The 17,442-nt window shown below is 46.4% G+C and overlaps 2 protein-coding genes across 8 annotated transcripts in view; one reads left to right on the top strand and one right to left on the bottom strand.

Moving 5' to 3' along the window:
* The first annotated feature begins 4,997 nt into the window (after positions 1-4,997).
* Mmp21 (matrix metallopeptidase 21) lies at positions 4,998-10,629 on the top strand. The gene is given in 7 exon segments (NM_001106308.1): positions 4,998-5,174; positions 6,086-6,617; positions 7,606-7,745; positions 8,020-8,161; positions 8,973-9,230; positions 9,844-10,016; positions 10,198-10,629. Coding segments are annotated over 7 exon segments (1,707 nt in total). The 5' UTR covers positions 4,998-5,012; the 3' UTR covers positions 10,498-10,629.
* Positions 10,630-12,070: 1,441 nt separating this feature from the next.
* Positions 12,071-17,442, bottom strand: part of Edrf1 (erythroid differentiation regulatory factor 1) — a 37,659-nt gene continuing 32,287 nt past the window's right edge. For 4 of the 7 annotated variants that reach the window (NR_199607.1, NM_001439682.1, NM_001439681.1 and 1 more), the window contains 2 exon segments: positions 12,071-13,742; positions 17,137-17,288. Coding sequence is in view for 5 of the 7 variants with exons in the window: in NM_001439682.1 (NP_001426611.1) it covers positions 13,568-13,742; positions 17,137-17,288 (327 nt within the window). In the remaining 2 variants the exon portion in view is untranslated. 7 annotated transcript variants of the gene reach the window in all.

Here is a 17,442-nt window from a genome sequence, read left to right as displayed (position 1 = left end):
GGGTTTTTTTGGTTTTTTGTTTTTGTTTTTTTTTTTTTTTTTTTTTTGAAGGCTGTAAGCCAGAGAGGTTATGAGCAGAATGGTTATGAGCAGAACTCTTTCAGAGGACCAAGTTCAGCTCCCAGCACCCATGTCAAGCAACTCACAGCCACCTGTAACTACAGCTCCAGGGAACCCCCCCCCCCCAACAGAGATCTATACACATAGTTTTTTTTTTTTTTTTTTTTTTTGGTTCTTTTTTTTCGGAGCTGGGGACCGAACCCAGGGCCTTGCGCTTCCTAGGTAAGCGCTCTACCACTGAGCTAAATCCCCAGCCCCTACACATAGTTTTTACAAGAAAATAAATCTTAAAAGAGATGGAAGCTGGGCTGGAGAGACGGCTTCAGTTCAGTTGCCAGCAACTACGTGGTGGCTCACAACCATCTGTAGTGGGATCTGGTGCCCTCTTCTGGCCTGCAGGCGTACATGCAAGCAGAATGCTGTATACATAGTAAATAAATCTTAATAATAAAGCTTAAGAAGAAAGCTGTAGGCATGGCAGTGGTGCAAGCCTTTAATCCCAGCTCTTGAGAGGCAGAGGTAGATAGATCTCTGTGAGTTCCAGGATAGTCAGGGCCATACAGAGAAACCCTGTCTCAAAAAACCAAAGTGGGGGCAGGGAGAGAGAGGGAGAGGAGGACTAATATGAGGTCCTCAAATCCCTGAGATGTGCCCTGGGAAGGGATCGGGGAAGGGTGTATATACTTTAAGATATGACCCTTATTCCTATTCATGTTTCTGTCCCTGCTGCTGGCCATGAAGTGATACAGCTAACGGGGAGGGAAGAGCTTACAAGGATGTGAGTGCCATCGGGAACTCGCGTCAGGCCCACATGAGCTACAGAAGAGCTTCATACATGGATGGTAGTGCAGCTGCAAAGGTGCTGCGGTGGTGTAGCGTGAGCTCTTGGGACCTATCGTAGACTCTCTGATTTGCAAGTGATGGTGATTCCCTTGCAGGCTTTACAGCAGGCAGGGAGGAAACAATCAGGGTGAGCTGAGAAGGCTCAAACGGATTTTATTGTAGCCGGTGCTGGACCAGGATGTCTAGAGTCTGGCCCAGATCATTTTACTTTAGCCATATTTAAGCATAGCACAAGATTGGCCTGGCTCTAAGGTAACATGGAAGTCACGTAGGCTGTTGTTGTAAAGCACAGGAGACATCACTCATTAGAACAGGTTTTATGGGGTTGGGGATTTGGCTCAGTGGTAGAGCGCTTGCCTAGCAAGCGCAAGGCCCTGGGTTCGGTCCCCAGCTCCGGAAAAAAAAAAAAAAAAAAAAAAAAAAAAAAAGAACAGGTTTTATGGAGTTGGAGAGAAGGCTCAGCCGTTAAAGGCTAGGCTCATAACCAAAAACATAAGAATGGGTTTTATGGTCTAAAAGCAATACTCAACCATTTAGAGGAAGGGGTCTGGGATAGGTAAAAGCATAAATCGTGGGAGATACAGGCAGAGCCCGTCTCATCAGACAGCAAAGGATCACCAAGTTGCAAACCTACATCATTCCTGGCCTTTCAGGAAGAGCAGCTAAACACCTCATTTCATTGAAGAGATAAACTGTGTGTTTAATTCCCCTGGCTTCTCCAGTGCTTGTCTGTGCGCACCAGCCCCACCCTCACCCTTCCCCACCCCTCCCCATGCGCGCCTCTCTCTCTCTCTCTCTCTCTCTCTCTCTCTCTCTCTCTCTCTCTCTCTCTCTCTCTCCAGAAAATCATATTTACACTGTTAACTTTCAAATCCCCCCATTCCCAAAGAACCCTTTTCTGTGGAGGGCACTGTTCTTGGGGAAGAACAAGCATGGCAGTCTGTGCTAAGGACGCTGGCAGCACCTTCGCATCCCGCTGCTCAGGTGCCTGAAAACACTGTGCCACTTGTGCAGTAGCAGGGGCCAGCAGCTGTATTGACTGAGTGCTCCCTCTGACTGACTGGGTGCTCCCTTCTGGCAGACACGATCTCATTCCACCACGCAAGAAACAGGGAGCTTGAGCCACAGCAGACTGACCGTGGGAGAGGTGGGAAAGGAACCCCGAGCACAGGCTACTGTGTCAGCAGTGCCAGCTGGCCTCAGTAGTCCACTTGTAGACCAGCGAATGGCTCACTGAGTAAAGGCCCTTGTCACACAAACCTGGCAACCTGAGTTTGATTCTTGAAACACTCAAAACTGACAGAGAGAAGTGATACCCCCAAAGTTGCCCTCTGATCTTCGCACACACACCAAACATAAAATGCACACATGGACACACACATCCTAGAGAAATTCACTTCATTCCTGTACTTTGGCTAAGGCAAAGCTGTGAGGACAAAAAATTATGTAAATTTAATTAAATTATGTAAATTTAAATTCCCGTAGAAAAACCTTGTTTGGTGGAACACTATACCACTGGACCAAGTTCCCCTCTCGGAGAACTCAGTGAACAGGTTTCTATTCCATTTTTAAAGAATTTGCCAGGCATGTGCGCATGCCTTTAATTCCAGCACTTGGGCTTCAGAGGCAGGCGGATCTCTGAGTTCAAAGACAGTCAGGGCTACATAGAGAAACCTTGGGGAAAATGATTTTTATGTCATGTGCATTGGTGCTTTGCCTACATGTATGTCTGTGTAAGGGTGTCAGATCCCCTGGAACTGGAGTTAAAAACAGCTGTGAACTGCCATGTGGGTGCATTGAGAATTGAGCCCACGGCCTCTAGAAGTTAAGAGCACTTAGTGCTCTCAACTCCTAAGCCGTCACTCCAGCCCTCTATTCCGGTCTTCACTTCCATTTTTTTTCACCGCTGGATGTAGCAGGAAGCCTAATAGAATCAACATATCTCGGGCAAACATTAGATGAAATAGTTGGTTTTCACTATATCTAGGGTAGATGTCGGAATGAATAGTTGTTTTCTAGAAGCACTTTGATCTTTAAGAAATCACTGTAGGAAAACATGAGTGTTTCTGTTTGTTATCAGTAGAGTTGTTTTTCTGAAGGAGCTTAAAGCCTTTGCACAACTTTGGTCGCACACGGTCTCAGCACAGCTGACATGTCTTGCATTATTGAGCGTGGCAAACAGTGCACAGTAAGGACCAACACGGTGGGGGAGTGGTGTTTTCCTTCAGGAAACGTATAGATTAGATGAGGGGTCTTGGGATGAGGAATTTGTTTTACACCCCCCCCCCAAAAAAAACCAATCAATAAGCAGGCTTTTGGTGGTTCTCTGACAATCGGTCCACAGAAACTGGATCTCCCTGCTGCCAGCAAGACTGTAATTCATCTTTCTTCGATTGCCCCATGACAGCTGGAGGCTGTTGCCATGGATTCCAGGTCAGCAGTGATCACAGACGCACCCAGTGCAGGAGTCACCTGTGGACTTTCTCTGCTGCTGGCCACCTTAAAGCAGAATGAGGAACCTGCCAGAGAATGGCAGGATTTTCAGAAGTGACCGTTTAGGGGCTCTAGAAAAGACTGAACATTTGACAGCGAGGGTCATGAGCAACTGGATGCTGGACTCACTATGGCAGACCCAGGGATGATGGAGGAGGAAGAGGAGCCAGCTGAGGCAGTTTGGAAAGAAAGTGGAAGAGACAGGGTGAAAAGGGGGTGCCACTGCTCCTAGGGAGGCTGAAGGAGAGCCAATCCCACTGACAGACAGCAGAGCAGGAGGGTCCTCACGGTTGGTGGGGAGGGCATTTACTGAATGTTGCCATACTATTCATGCCTCATGTATGGTCTTCCACCTCTGGTGCCGAATGGCACTGGTCCCAGTGGGGCCTCGAGCTGGGCAAGGCGGGGCTTGGGTTTAGATGGGGACCATGAGATTCCAGGTTCATCTCTAGACTCCAGGGACCGAGGGCTGCCTCCTTTTACTCCTTCAGACTGAGTAGTATGCCACAGGCCTCAATGGCTCTAGTTTACCCTCACATAGGCTCACTGACACAGATTGGGACTCCACAATAAATAGCTGTACTCAGGGACACTCAGATACTCAGGGCTTTCTATGGAGTTGTGACATGTGTACGATGTATATGCATACACTTTATAGACATATGCATATGTCTGCAAGAAAATTCAGCATGGTACTGCCTACCACAGAAAAACTCTTTTTCTTGTACTGGTTCTAAGATTCACTTTGCTATATGCTGAATAGACATTCTAATTTTTAAATTGCATTATTTACTATTTATTTGGGCAGTGGATATGCTCATGGAGTTCAGAGAGCAACTTGCAGGAATTTGTTCTCTCCAAACATGTGGGGTTAGGGATTGAATCCAGGTAATCCAGTTCGGCAGTAAGTGCCTTTACCTCCTGATATCTTGTCTACCCTAGACCACCTTCACCTTCTTCTTTCTTGTTCTTCTTCTTCTTCTTGTTCTTCTTGTTCTTGTTCTTCTTGTTCTTCTCCTTCTTCCTCCTCCTCCTTCTCTTCTCCTCCTCTTTCTCCTCTTCTTCCTCCTTTTTTTTTTATAAAGAAAAACCACCAATAAGGGAGGGAAAAAGAGAAACTAAAGTCTGAGAGACAAATTATTTTCTCTAAACCCCAGACCACCCAGAAAAACGGAAACTTTAAAACCAGACTGAAGGTTGTGAAGGTTTTGAGGGTTATAAAGCCATAGGCTGGGTCCTAGAAGGCATGTTGTCAGGGGTAGGCTCTGCCTTGCAGCAGCCCAGGTGGCTGCATCCAGCGCTTCTCCCTCAGTTCATTTAGGAGCAAACTCAACCACTAAAGTCAACACAGGAGAGCAATCCATAGTTTCACCACTCAGAAGTACTGTGACCCAGGACCAAAGGAAGAGGAATTGTCACATCCATGAGAAAAGTGGCCCTGGGGTCTTCAAAGGCAGCTCGCCTAGGCCTCAGAAGCAGCTTCCTAGTAGGCACACTTCAGGGGTGGGTGACAAAATGATTGCTTGCTTATAAAAGGCCCCCCCCGCCATGCCCTGCTCCTTAGGAGGGGAGACAGGGATGCAACAAGGTAGGAGGACCAGAGTCCCAGTGAAGCCATGCTTGCTGTCTCTGACTTGCGTCTGACAATGCTGCTCTGCTGGCTAGTTACACCCCAGCCAGCCCAGCCTGAGAGGCTCTTCCACAGCCGGGACCGTTCGGACCTGGAGCCATCCCCCCTGAGTCGGGCCAAGCCCATTGCCGACCTCCATGCTGCTCAGGTAAGAGATGCACAGAGCAGCAGCATTTGCATACACACCCCATATACATTACACACACACACACACACACACACACACACACACACACACACACACACACACACACGTAGAGGCCAGAGCACAACATGTCAGGATAGCTGTGCAGAGGCAGAGTCTGATTAACCTGGCGCAATCTTTGTGGAGCTGGGAATGAAACCTGGAGCCTTGTGCACGCTAGGCAACCACCTCCACCACTGAGTTGCACCTACTTAATCTGATGTTAACCCTAGAAGCATTGATGTCTAGGCAGGATCAGGCCTGCAGAGAGTGGCTTCACATATCACTGGACATTTGAAGGTGAGCATGGTGGTGCTGTCAGAGTCTAAGGCACTGGGCTGGTGGCATCCCTTGATTGCCTGTGTATACAGAGAAAGAACAGCTCCGGCAAGGATCCCTGCAAAGTGCTACTGAGTGCCATCCACTGCCACAACCAGACCAGGGTTCCCTTTCTCCAGTCATGGCTCTGAAGCCTGGTACTTACCTCAAGCAGACAGGGGATCAAGATTTCCCCTCAACTTCTGGCTCCAGGGTGCCCCTAGTATGGAGGGCAGTGAGAAGCAATGGGCCAAACTTTCCTTTGATGCCAAGGGCACTCCTATAGCCCCCGCCTTCCCTGTCCCTGAATGCTAGAAGCCCGCTAGCCCACACAGCGTGTTTCCACCTGCAGCCTTGACCTCTGGCATTGCCCCTTCCCTCCCAGTCCCGCCACCTGGCTGGCTTCAATTCCCACACCCATGACTTCACTCTGGTAGTCCCTGGATAAAGTCTTTTTATGTCTAGCTTCACTCTGTACACTTCCTGCCGCTCCCCATCTACCACAGCACAGGAAAAGTCCCAGCAGGGAGCAACCTTATGAATTTTCCTTCCCACAGAACTTCCTATTGAAATATGGCTGGTCAGAGGTGTCCAGCCCAAAGGAGTCAGCCGGAGTCCCTGTGGGCTTCACCTTGGCTCAAGCTGTGCGTAGATTCCAGAAGGCAAACAGACTGCCAGCCAGCGGGAAACTAGACTCACCTACACTGGCAGCTATGAATAAGCCACGCTGTGGCGTCCCTGACACACGACTACCCCTTCAGGATGCCCTGCCAACTCCACCAGCCCTGCCAACCCCTCTAGGTCTCCAGCCCAGGGCCCGACAAAAGCGCTTTCTTCAAATGCTGCTGCCCAAGCCAGGTGGGAAACAGGAGGGCCGGTCAGACACGGGGGCCAGCAGGGTCTTCTCCAAGAAGACACTGACCTGGAGACTAGTGGGAGATGCCTACAGCAGCCAACTCTCTGGGGATGAGCAGAGATACATCTTTAGACTGGCCTTCAGGATGTGGAGCGAGGTGACGCCACTGGACTTCCGGGAGGACCTCACTGCCCCTGGTACCATGGTGGACATAAAGCTGGGTTTTGGGAGAGGTAAGAGGGGTGCAGACTGGGGATCCCTTCCTGCCTACCCTGCAGCCACCCTTTGATTCTTCCACCAAGGCCCACGCCCAGCATCATGCTTAGGGCAAGCTGGGCCAATCACAGTTTGATTGCCTTGTTGCCCAGAGTGGTGTGGTTCCAACCCCTACCTGCTGGGCTTCTTTAGAGAGAACACCTAAGGAGGGTTCTACTCTCTGTGGGTTTTAAGGTCTTAGATGTTGGGGTTCACATGCCTGGAGCACAACACCGGTCTTCCTGGTCACATGGAGAAGCAGCAGGTACAGTGTACTGACCTGTGAGAAGACTTTACATAAAGACACCACTACCTCCTTGTTGGCAGACAGGACAAATAACCTGTTTTCCACAGCCCATCTGTGACTAGACGTGTTCCCATCTACCTTGCTGCTCTCGCTGGGTTAATTTCCTAATTCTAGGGTACATAAGGCACAGTTTGTTATAAAAGTAACGAGGGGACCCAGCTCCTTCATCAGCACTGGCAACACACACACACACACACACACACACACTCACACACACACACACACACAGAGAGAGAGAGAGAGAGAGAGAGAGAGAGAGAGAGTGAGAGAGCGCACAGTTAGCACCTAGATGTTTCTAGTCTTTTGGTTTTGTTTTTATTTTTGTGGTTCATTTTTTTTTTTCAAGATGAGGGTTTTCCTGTGTAGCACTCTGGTTATCCTGGAACTCCCTCTGTAGACCAGATTGGCTCAGAACTAAGATCTATTGGCCTCTGCTTCCCTAGTGCTGGAATTAAAGACATTGGCCAACAGGTCCCGCTTGTTTCTAACCTTTATAGCCTCACAGTTTACAGACACCAGGCAGCTCAGTCTGCTTCCCCAAAGGAGCTTCTACAGGGCCTGTAGCTGCACTAGCTCCAGGAAGCTCTGAGTCTGTGCTGTGAGAGGGACTCAAGATAGGCACCATTAGTCACTGCTACCCACCCCTCTCCCCACACTAGGCCGGCACCTGGGCTGTCCACGGGTGTTTGACGGGAGTGGACAGGAGTTTGCACATGCCTGGCACCTGGGTGAGATCCACTTTGATGACGATGAGCACTTTACTCCTCTCTCCAGTGACACGGGCATCAGCCTTCTCAAAGTAAGAGGCTCCAGCCGCTCTGTTGGGAATGCAAAGCACACCAGCCCAAGTTCAGAAACACTGCTTTTCCGTGGTGTGTGCACATCCTTCTAGACGTAGAAAGTTTAGTAATCTCTGGTGGTGGTTCCCCAGTAGTCACTGTTTCTCTCTCCTGAACAAACACAACTCTGGCCAGGGCACAGGCCCGGCCTCTATAATTCAGTGATTGGGCCCAGCAACATCAAAGACGCAGGTTTGGTCCTACACCTGTGGTTGTGTTGTGTTCCCCTCCTAGGTAGCTGTCCATGAAATTGGTCACGTCCTTGGATTGCCTCACACCTACAGGGTGGGATCCATAATGCAACCAAACTACATTCCCCAGGAGCCTGCATTTGAGTTGGACTGGTCAGACAGAAAAGCAATTCAAAGACTATATGGTAAGATGGGTCGAGAGCAGAACGCAGGTTGCAAGGCTGAAGAGCTGCCCTCAAACTCTGTCTGTGGGCTTTTAAAATCATCACACTAGACCACATAGGCCCACAGGGGAAGAGCAACAATCTTTTTTGTGCCTTCCCATCCTCTCCTCCCACACTGGTGAGGACAGAGGACATCATTTAATACAAATGGTGGGGCAGAGAGATGGCTTGGCAGTTAAGAGCGCCTTCCAGAGGTTTAATTTCCAGCACCCACATCTAGTGGCTCATAATCACCTGTAATTTCTGCTCCAGGGGATCCAACACCTTTGGCCCTGTGGGGTACACACACACACATACATATAATTAAAAGTCCAGTCTTTAAAAAAGAAGGAAAAAGGTTGGTTATAGCACAGATACCCCACAGGGAAAGCAAGCACTTCCATTCCTAGAACCTCACAGCCCATTCCAGTTCCGTTCCAATGCGCTCCCACTCCTGACATCCACGGCCTGTTTCAGCCATATTGTCATCCTGCAGTAGAAACATGGCTGCTTGTGTGCTCAGAACCAAACGTCTTTCCGATCATGAAAGCAGATAGACTGTGGAGAGGCAGGAGTCAGTGCACTTAGTATGGCCGTAGAACTGCATCCACACTGCATCTGGGAGCCCTAGTGCAGCTTCCTAAACTTCAGCCTACTCCTGCCCAGCCTCTGTGATGCTTTGCTTTAAGGCATTCCAAGAGGAAGTGCTAGCCACGCGGTATCTCCATTCCAGACAATTATGAATGCTGATGCTTACAATGACAAATGGCTGCATTTTTTTTTCTCTCCTCAGGGTCATGTGAGGGATCATTTGATATAGTGTTTGACTGGATTCGCAAGGAGAGGAACCAATATGGTGAGGTGAGGGTGAGGTTCAACACCTACTTCTTCCGCAACAGCTGGTACTGGCTCTACGAAAACCGCAACAACAGGACTCGCTACGGGGACCCCCTCCAAATCCTCACTGGCTGGCGTGGAATTCCCATGCAAAGAATAGATGCTTTCGTCCATGTCTGGTCATGGGGTAGAGATGAGCGGTATTTTTTCAAAGGTAACAATGCTTCTGGTGTGGTTCCATTTCTTTTATTGAACTTTACTTAGGATATTTCCAGCACTTACCTAGGAGTCCATTGTAATGTTCGGGTAACCCATTGCTTTTCCATTTGCTTAGGCAGACTGCAGGCTCTGGGTGGGCTGTATCCTCTCATCTTGGGAAGGCTTGGTAGTCACCGAATGAATAAACTTTGTTAGGTGCCTCTAACATGGAAGGAATGATCTGTAGACTAAGACTCAAGATACTCCATGGTGTTCATGGGCTTTCACTGAGAGAGGCAACCAGCATTCCGACGCAGCAGTGATGGGCAGGGCAACCATTACTAGGGTCAAATTGAGAAGTCACGGGAGGCCTGAGCAGATGGCTGAGTGAGGAAGTCCTGTTTCTCTGGAATCATGGAAGAGGACCATGCAGGGTTGACTTAGGACCTACTGGCATTTGCCCTTTGGAGGGACACGAAGCGAAGTGGCATGCCAGGCTCTCACACGATGGCAGGCAAAGTCTCATTTTGGTGGAATTTAGGAGTGCTGGGCTACATCTCTGGCCCATGCCGTATTTCTTACAGTCTGGTATAAATAAACCACATTGACTGTTTTGGGTTGACTCTCAGGAAACCAATACTGGAGATATGACAGTGAGAATGACCAGGCACACACACAAGATGAACAAGGAAGGAGCTACCCCAAACTGATTTCAGAAGGCTTCCCTGGCATCCCCAGTCCCTTGGACACGGCCTTCTATGAGCGGAGGCAGCAGCTAATTTACTTCTTCAAGGAGTCTCTAGTAAGTACCACTGCATCCAACTTCTTAGTTAAAAGATATCCTCATCCCTTCAGATCTACGAGACAATGGCAGACCATCAGCTGGAAACACTTAGAACTTCACATCTACAGAATTCAGTGCAAAGTCAGATGGTTAACAGTCAACAGTCCTCAGCAACGTGTCTGTCTGCTTTACTCTGCAGGTATATGCATTTGATGTCAACCGAAACCAAGCACTTTCTTCTTATCCAAAGAAGATGAGCCAAGTGTTCCCAGCAATAATGCCTCAAAACCACCCATTCAGAAACCTCGATTCCGCGTACTACTCCTATGCACACAATGCCATCTTCTTTTTCAAAGGCAACTCGTTTTGGAAAGTAGTTAGTGACAAGGACAAACAGCAGGACTCTCGGCTCCCTCTGAATGGCTTATTTCCAAAACAATCTGTTTCAGGGAAGTGGTTTGATGTTTGTGACGTTCATACCTCTACACTGAACATGTAAAGAGAAGAAAATCAAGACCAGGACCCAGGAACAGCTCTAAGAGAAAGTGTTAGCCTTCTTTGCAAAGAAAACAAACCAGAATTTTAGTAGCTAAAACAAACATGGCTTCAAGCTACACCAAACACGCATTACTTGAACTTTAAAAGTAGGTTTAAGGTCCAGGCTGGGTGAAACTTCTTTTAGGAAACATCAAAAAAATTTACCCTAGGGAATACCCATTTTTTCTTTTGATGCCATATGAACTCCATTCAAGTCCCAGTAGTGGCAACCAGGGGTCCCACCACTGTGTGGTACAGAAATGGTTCTGAGAGCACTTAAAACTTTGTTCTGGTCTGAGATAGGGCACAGAATTGAAATTAACTGCAAAACACATGTCACACTGGCATGTTTAACATTTGACTGTAGGGGTGGTTCTGATGTTATCCTGGTCCCCCAACTGGTTCTTGACCTGTCAGTAAAGAAGCCATGGGCCAATTGCTGGGCAGAAGGAATAGGCATAACCTCTGGGTCCCTGGAGGAAGAGGCAGACAGACGCGCGAGGGAGGTGTTCCCCAGGCTTCTAATGGAGAAAAGTTGACTAGACTTGTGACGTCTCAGGTGAAGCAGCCACCTATGGCTTCTCCTATAAGCTGGCAGTCCGGGATGTAACTGAGAGACTAAGTTTAGGGCAGGTGGGAGGTAGAGAGATAAGAATATTGATAACAAGCTTTTCCAGGCAGAGACAGTAGTGCCCAGCAACTGTGTTCAAAAGGCAAGTTGAAAAAAAAGCAACTGTGTGTGTCTTTCATCGGTGGATTCAAGGGAAGCTGGGTGTGGGCTGGCAGCACAGCCTGTTCAGAGCTTAGGCAGGGTAGCAACAGCTCATGCAACATTTGACATGAACCAAAGGCCCCCAAAGTATCTGGGTAACACAACAGATGGGCCCACAAGCATTCCCAGCAACTACAACCTTATGTCTGCACCCTGTGATGACCGCCTCTCACTGTTGAATGCACCTTGTCTGTGCACAGGGCCTCCCACAACTGGCTCTGCAGATGATTTTTCTGGTCACCTGTAATTTGTGTTGTCCTTGCGGAGCAGTGAACACTTCCTTATTTCTGTCCTGCAGGCCAGGCCACAACAGAGCTCTGGAAGCTAGCTGTCTAACTGCTGTCTAACTGCAATGTCCCTACTCTAGGACAGGCACTAACCTTTTTTTTTTTTTTTTTGAGCTGGGGACCAAACCCAGGGCCTTGCGCTTGCTAGGCAAGCCTTCTACCACTGAGCTAAATCCCCAACCTCAGGTGCTAACCCTTTAACTTCCACACAATATGGCTTAAGAATTTTTGTTTTTTCAAGACAGTGCTTTTCTGTGTAACCCTGGCTGTCCTGGAACTCTCTTTCTAGACCAGGCTGGCCTTGAACTCAAGAGATCTGCCTGCCTTTGCCTCCCACCACCCGCTGGCTTAAATTCTTAACATACAAGAGTCAATGTCATATATGATGATGATATATGAATAATGAAACTAACTGAAAAAGGTTCAGAAACCCGAGTAATCAGGCCAGAGTCTTCTAAAGGAACAGCTAAAACACATTTACTTCAGGAAACTTTAATTAAAACCAACACAAGTTATTACAACACATTTGAAAAGTATCTTTTATTTCTCCTGCAGAAATTTTCATGTTATTGCTATGACAAGGGAAAGAGCTAGGATTTCTACTTCCTTGCTTAAAATCCATTTTCCACCATTCAGCTAAGGGGAGGGGCTTGAAGACAAGTAGTCTTAACACCCCAGCTTGTTTCTAGGGAAGCAGGGGAAATCCTGTTGAGCTCATCTGCTCCAGAGGTACTATGTTTCAGTGGAAGCAGCCAGAGGGTTCTCCCGTGGAGAAAGGGCTGTTACTGTGTACACTCGATGCAAGGCAAAGGACACAGCAGTCCTGAAATGGGACTGATGAGCAGGCTCAAAGCTTTGCAGTTTAACCAAAGCTTTAAGGGCTGCAATGATTAATTCTTGTAAACAGATGCAAATTTGCTCCAATGACAGTGTAAACCAAACAAGGAACTAGACAAATAGTGAGAGAATCTGCCTTGCTACAATGGAGACCTGCTTGCTCCAGTGACAGAAACGCCTGCAAATGGGGCTGGTGCGGGAGGGGATGCAATAGTGGCCAGACACCAGAGTATCACCCAAGCAGAAGAGTCTGCCTGATGCAAATGCTGCACCTCCTTCAAACTATTAGTTACAGCCTTACAGCCCCACATGCAGTAGGCTTTGGACAAGATCTCCAGAGCAGCAAGGCACAGCAGAATGTTCAAGGAGCATGAATGTGTGAGAGACCTTTGCCCTGAACATTAGGATCTATGTACTTTGTAAAGTTTTGAAATCATAAGCAAGCAGATCAAATCACAGCAGTGTGAAGAATGCAAGTGGGAACTACCAAGGTATTTTAAATAAATAGCTTATTTATTCAAAATAGTTCTCTTACCTTATTCACAGTTTCAAGTTTAAAATGAGAAAGTGATAGTACCTAGTCTTTATCAATGTCACATACAGTCAAAGAAAAGTGAGGCCTTTCAGAACATGCACTGAAAGGAGACCTGCACAACTTTCAGTCTTCGAAACCTCCTGTGCAACAGTTTGGAAAGGGTACACTTCTGTCACTCACAAGGAAACACAGATGTGTACTGTTTCTACACGCCATTTGAACGTGAAATCACTTGAATAAGAGTTCTCTTGGCCAGAGTAACATTTTATCTAAAATAATCTCATCTTATGTCCAAGTGTTTTAATATCCTTCAAGAATATCTCCAAGTCTAAGCACATCACAGGAGGTCTGTTATCACTAAGGAACCAAGTACTTCTCGAGGAAATACATTCAGAAAGCTTTTGATTCCATTATGGTTTCTCACCTTTACAGGAAGAAACCAAACCACCCCACATCCTCTGCCTGCCACGGGAAGCGAGTACCCACTGTGGACCTGATTAAATGGCATCTCCTTATATTTAATAAGTCTCAGCACCGAGTGGACAGAACAGCTCCAGGATGGGAAGGCACTGACAAGACAGTCCTCCGAGACAACTTCAGGTCAGGGGACAGCACTGCCACTCGATCCACTGCTACCAGATGCAAGCTGCTCCAGCAGACAGATGACAACTTCAATTCTCTCCAACAGAGTGGAGTTTCTGTTGGCAGTTGCTCTCAAAAGCTGGGAGTAAATCTGCTTGTTGGTCTGGAGGGCTGCATCATCTTCCGTGTTACTGCTGAGGTTAAAACAGACAGGTGAAGGGAAGAGAGGGCAGGTGGGGCTGCACACAGCAGGCACTTCCTAGAGCAGCTGACTTACCTATGGCTGCTGAGTAAAGCAAAGAACGGCCCCTGCCTTAGAAGCAGTGAGCAGCCACGAAACATGGTCAAAGAATACGTCACAGAGTGGGAGGTGGGGCTGATCAGGCATGGAGAGGCTGTGTGGCCATTCTTCTACTCAGCAGTGCCAATCACAACTGACAGCTGAGCTCTGCTCACAGACTCCTGACTCGACTTCTTACACCTTGTGTAGCTCATGCCTTTAACCTACTGTCACCCCTGAGCTGGTTACTATTACAGTCTCCACATGTCAAACAGAAGGTTTTCCTCTTAAGACAATTAACTGGTTTACCTTATCTACCATTTTACTCAACTAAATACTTACTGTTATCTGACTAAGGACCATCCATGATGTTAACTAATTTCTTCTCTGTACTACAGGACAGGGCTCCATGATCCTCAGATGTTTTATAGCTTTTCATCTCAAATTCTAGAGAAATGTCAAGAGGCCCCACTCAGCTAGAGCAGTGAATGCTCAAGGGCATGATAAGAACAGCTCAATACTTAATCCAAAGTGGAGTAAGTCCCCGGCAACTTAATAAAAACAAAGTGTATTGTGTCCTGTAGCACCTACACAGTTGTCATACCATGAAGCACACTCAACAGCCTGAAAATAAAAATTTTCAACAAGAAAATGAATTCTAATTTTTCTTACAGCTCACTTTAATTTCTGGGAACCTAAGTAAGTTAAGCTTTTCAGTTATTAAGCCCACTTTCTTATTTTGCCTCAGGCTAAGGGGAAAAAATAGCAATCAAAATAAACTACTAATGTTCCTTTCTGTTAAGGTGATGCTCTGATTTCCTTTTCTCTTAAACAACTCAACTAGGTCAGCTTTTTTCAACAATAAACCTGTCAGCTGTTCTCACCTAAACACGAATGAAACACAATAAACCTCGGTAACCATAGTGATCTGCTTCAAACCTGCAGTGTCACGTTTCTTTTGTATAATAAATCTGAAAGCACAGATAGGCTCATAGGACATTTGGCCTGCATGAAAACTTTAGATTAAAAATTTCTTCAACAAGCCAGGTGTGGTGGCTCACATCTTTAATCTCAGCACTTAGGAGACAGGAGCAGATGGATCTAAGGGCTACACAGAGAAATCCTGTTTCAAAAACATTTCTTCAACACTAATAACCTGGTCAGAAATAAAATTACATAAGTCATACATAGAATTATTGTGCTAAAATATCAAAAGACTGAAACTATTACCTGTCAACCACTCAAACCACTACTCTGAAAAATCATTGAACTAGCTCACAGGATCCTGTATATACTGCCATCTTGTGGACACCAGTAAATCCTTCAAAACCTACCTGCAGTTAAGTTTTTAGGCAGTAAAAGCTAAGAGTCTCTTCTCCACTGTGTTATTTACTCTGCTTTTTGGTTCTTCGCAAAGATGGATGCATGCACTAAACTGCGGTGAGCACACCAACACACCTTGCTGCATACTCGAGACTTCCTCAAATAAAGCTCTCCTCAGGTGAAAGTTACTCAGCAGGGTGTAAGACTGAGGTATGCCCAAAACAACTAAGGCATGACTCCCTTGGTCCTCCCTTCCCAAACAGACCAAGAGCATGTGGTTGGCAGTAGCCAGCATGTATGCAGTCGGTCTCTCTGAGGTGTGGTGTGAAGAGACAGGGCAAAGCCGGGAGCACAGCAGATGTTAGGAACCACCTTTCACAGACCTACCTCACTCTAAATCATCCCTCTCTTACCTTCTAACACTCTTGGTGGATTCTGAACCTACATATACTGAAACCATTGTATATTTTCCCCAACACATGATAAAACTGAGCTTATACTAGACACAGTCAAAGATTAGCAAGACTTAGCATTGTTTTTCTTTCTCTTTTTATTGAGAACTTTTATCCCTGTCAAAGCTGGCATATTCAAGTTGTCAGCATTGCTGCCCTCTTGTGATCAGAGGCCATTATGAAGTAAGACAGAGGCTACATGAATACAGGCCACCAGTCCTACCACATGCTGATCACCAAGCGAGCTCCTAAACAACTAGAACAGGCAGCCTAACAGTGTGTGTGGTATGAATGTGCTGGACAAGGGAATGATGCACATCCTGAGACAGCACACACTTCATCAGGCAGTGTGGTGCACAACACTCGGAAGTTGTGAAGTCTGGAATTTTTCCACTTAACATTTTGGACTAGAACTGACTGAAGTAAACATCTGAGGTGGAACTTTAGCTGTGGGCAGGCATCTACAACTGTTAGAAGTTCGATCCTGTGCTATATAGAAGGTTGCAGTTTAAGAAGAAATTCTTAACTGCAGCTCTATTCAAGTTATAAAAATGAACTCAATGGAATACCTGGCAGGTGAAACCTCTCAGACCAAACCAGCCTCTGCTATCTTAACAGATGTCCAGTTTTCAACAATTCTGAGCAAATATCCATACAAGCAAGAAATAAAGAACAGCTAGCTGGGCAGAGATGACAGTGAGGTGCTACCTCATGGGCTTGAAATGACCACTGTTAATGAGAGGCACTAAAAGAAAACTCCTTGAAACTGCACAAGATCAGATTGCTTAACATCAGCAAGAAGCAACTGGAGTTTGTTGCATCATGGTTGTGGTGGACAGAAACTTTTGGAATGCTAAATAAATGCTGTCAAAGCTCATAACACTGAGTCACATTGTATATAAATTAAAACATTAAACAAAAAATTACTTTACTTGTACCCCAAAATAAAATGGTAAGACAGATTTAACTAGTACCAGTGATGTATGTGGGTGCATTTTCTCTTACTTTTATCTGTTTTCCATGTTTTGTAATATGGGCCAGACTGCACTTGTGTTTCTATCATGCTCCTGATGTAGAACTTGGTACTCAATTTCAAGTTAATGATGCCAAAGAACAGCTCTGGTGAAACAGCACACTGCACATATCAGCAGAGGAGCCTGGAAGCCTGGCTGTGCATCTGTTCATCTCCCCCCCTAGTGTCCCAGCCTTAGATCCTCTAACATTCTACTCTCTATCTTTAATGCTGCAACTGGCCCTCAGGATCCCATCATAGCACATAAGTGTTACTACAAATAACTTAGGGTCTTCATTCAAGGGCTACTTGTGTCTCCAAAATCGTATTTACCCTATGAATATGCAGTAGGCACGTGGACATGAGTCTTACCTAACAAGGAACAGTACTTAAAATTTTTACATTTTCTATGTATAACATAAATAATACAACCTGTTCTTTACACCAATAGAGGGAACTCATGTTCTTTTGATAGGTGAAGAGTTAGCAAAGAAGGCTCAATAAATACACAAGTAATTTACCTCATTTTCCTTTTAGATGATGACATCAGTTTGATGGATTGAAGGAGAAGGAATGACAGGCGAGATTCAAATATACTAAGGAGTTTGATCACTTCTTCTCGATTAAGATTAGGTGAAGAATCAGCAGCCGGTGTAGCTTCATCATTCTTAGGCTAAAGACAGCACAATGTTACTTTACCTAAGCTGCCCTCCCCTCCGGTGTTTCATATACAGTGAAGGCTAAGCAGCCTCTTCAAATCCAGCAGACTATAGAATCAGAAAGAGAAGCAGACCCAAAAGCTTCCTGATAAAGATACAGTGAAGGCC

Source organism: Rattus norvegicus, chromosome 1 (genome assembly GCF_021556685.1).
Source record: "Rattus norvegicus strain SHRSP/BbbUtx chromosome 1, alternate assembly SHRSP_T2T, whole genome shotgun sequence".
Taxonomy (NCBI): Eukaryota; Metazoa; Chordata; class Mammalia; order Rodentia; family Muridae; genus Rattus; species Rattus norvegicus.
This window is presented reverse-complemented; position numbering and strand designations above follow the sequence as displayed.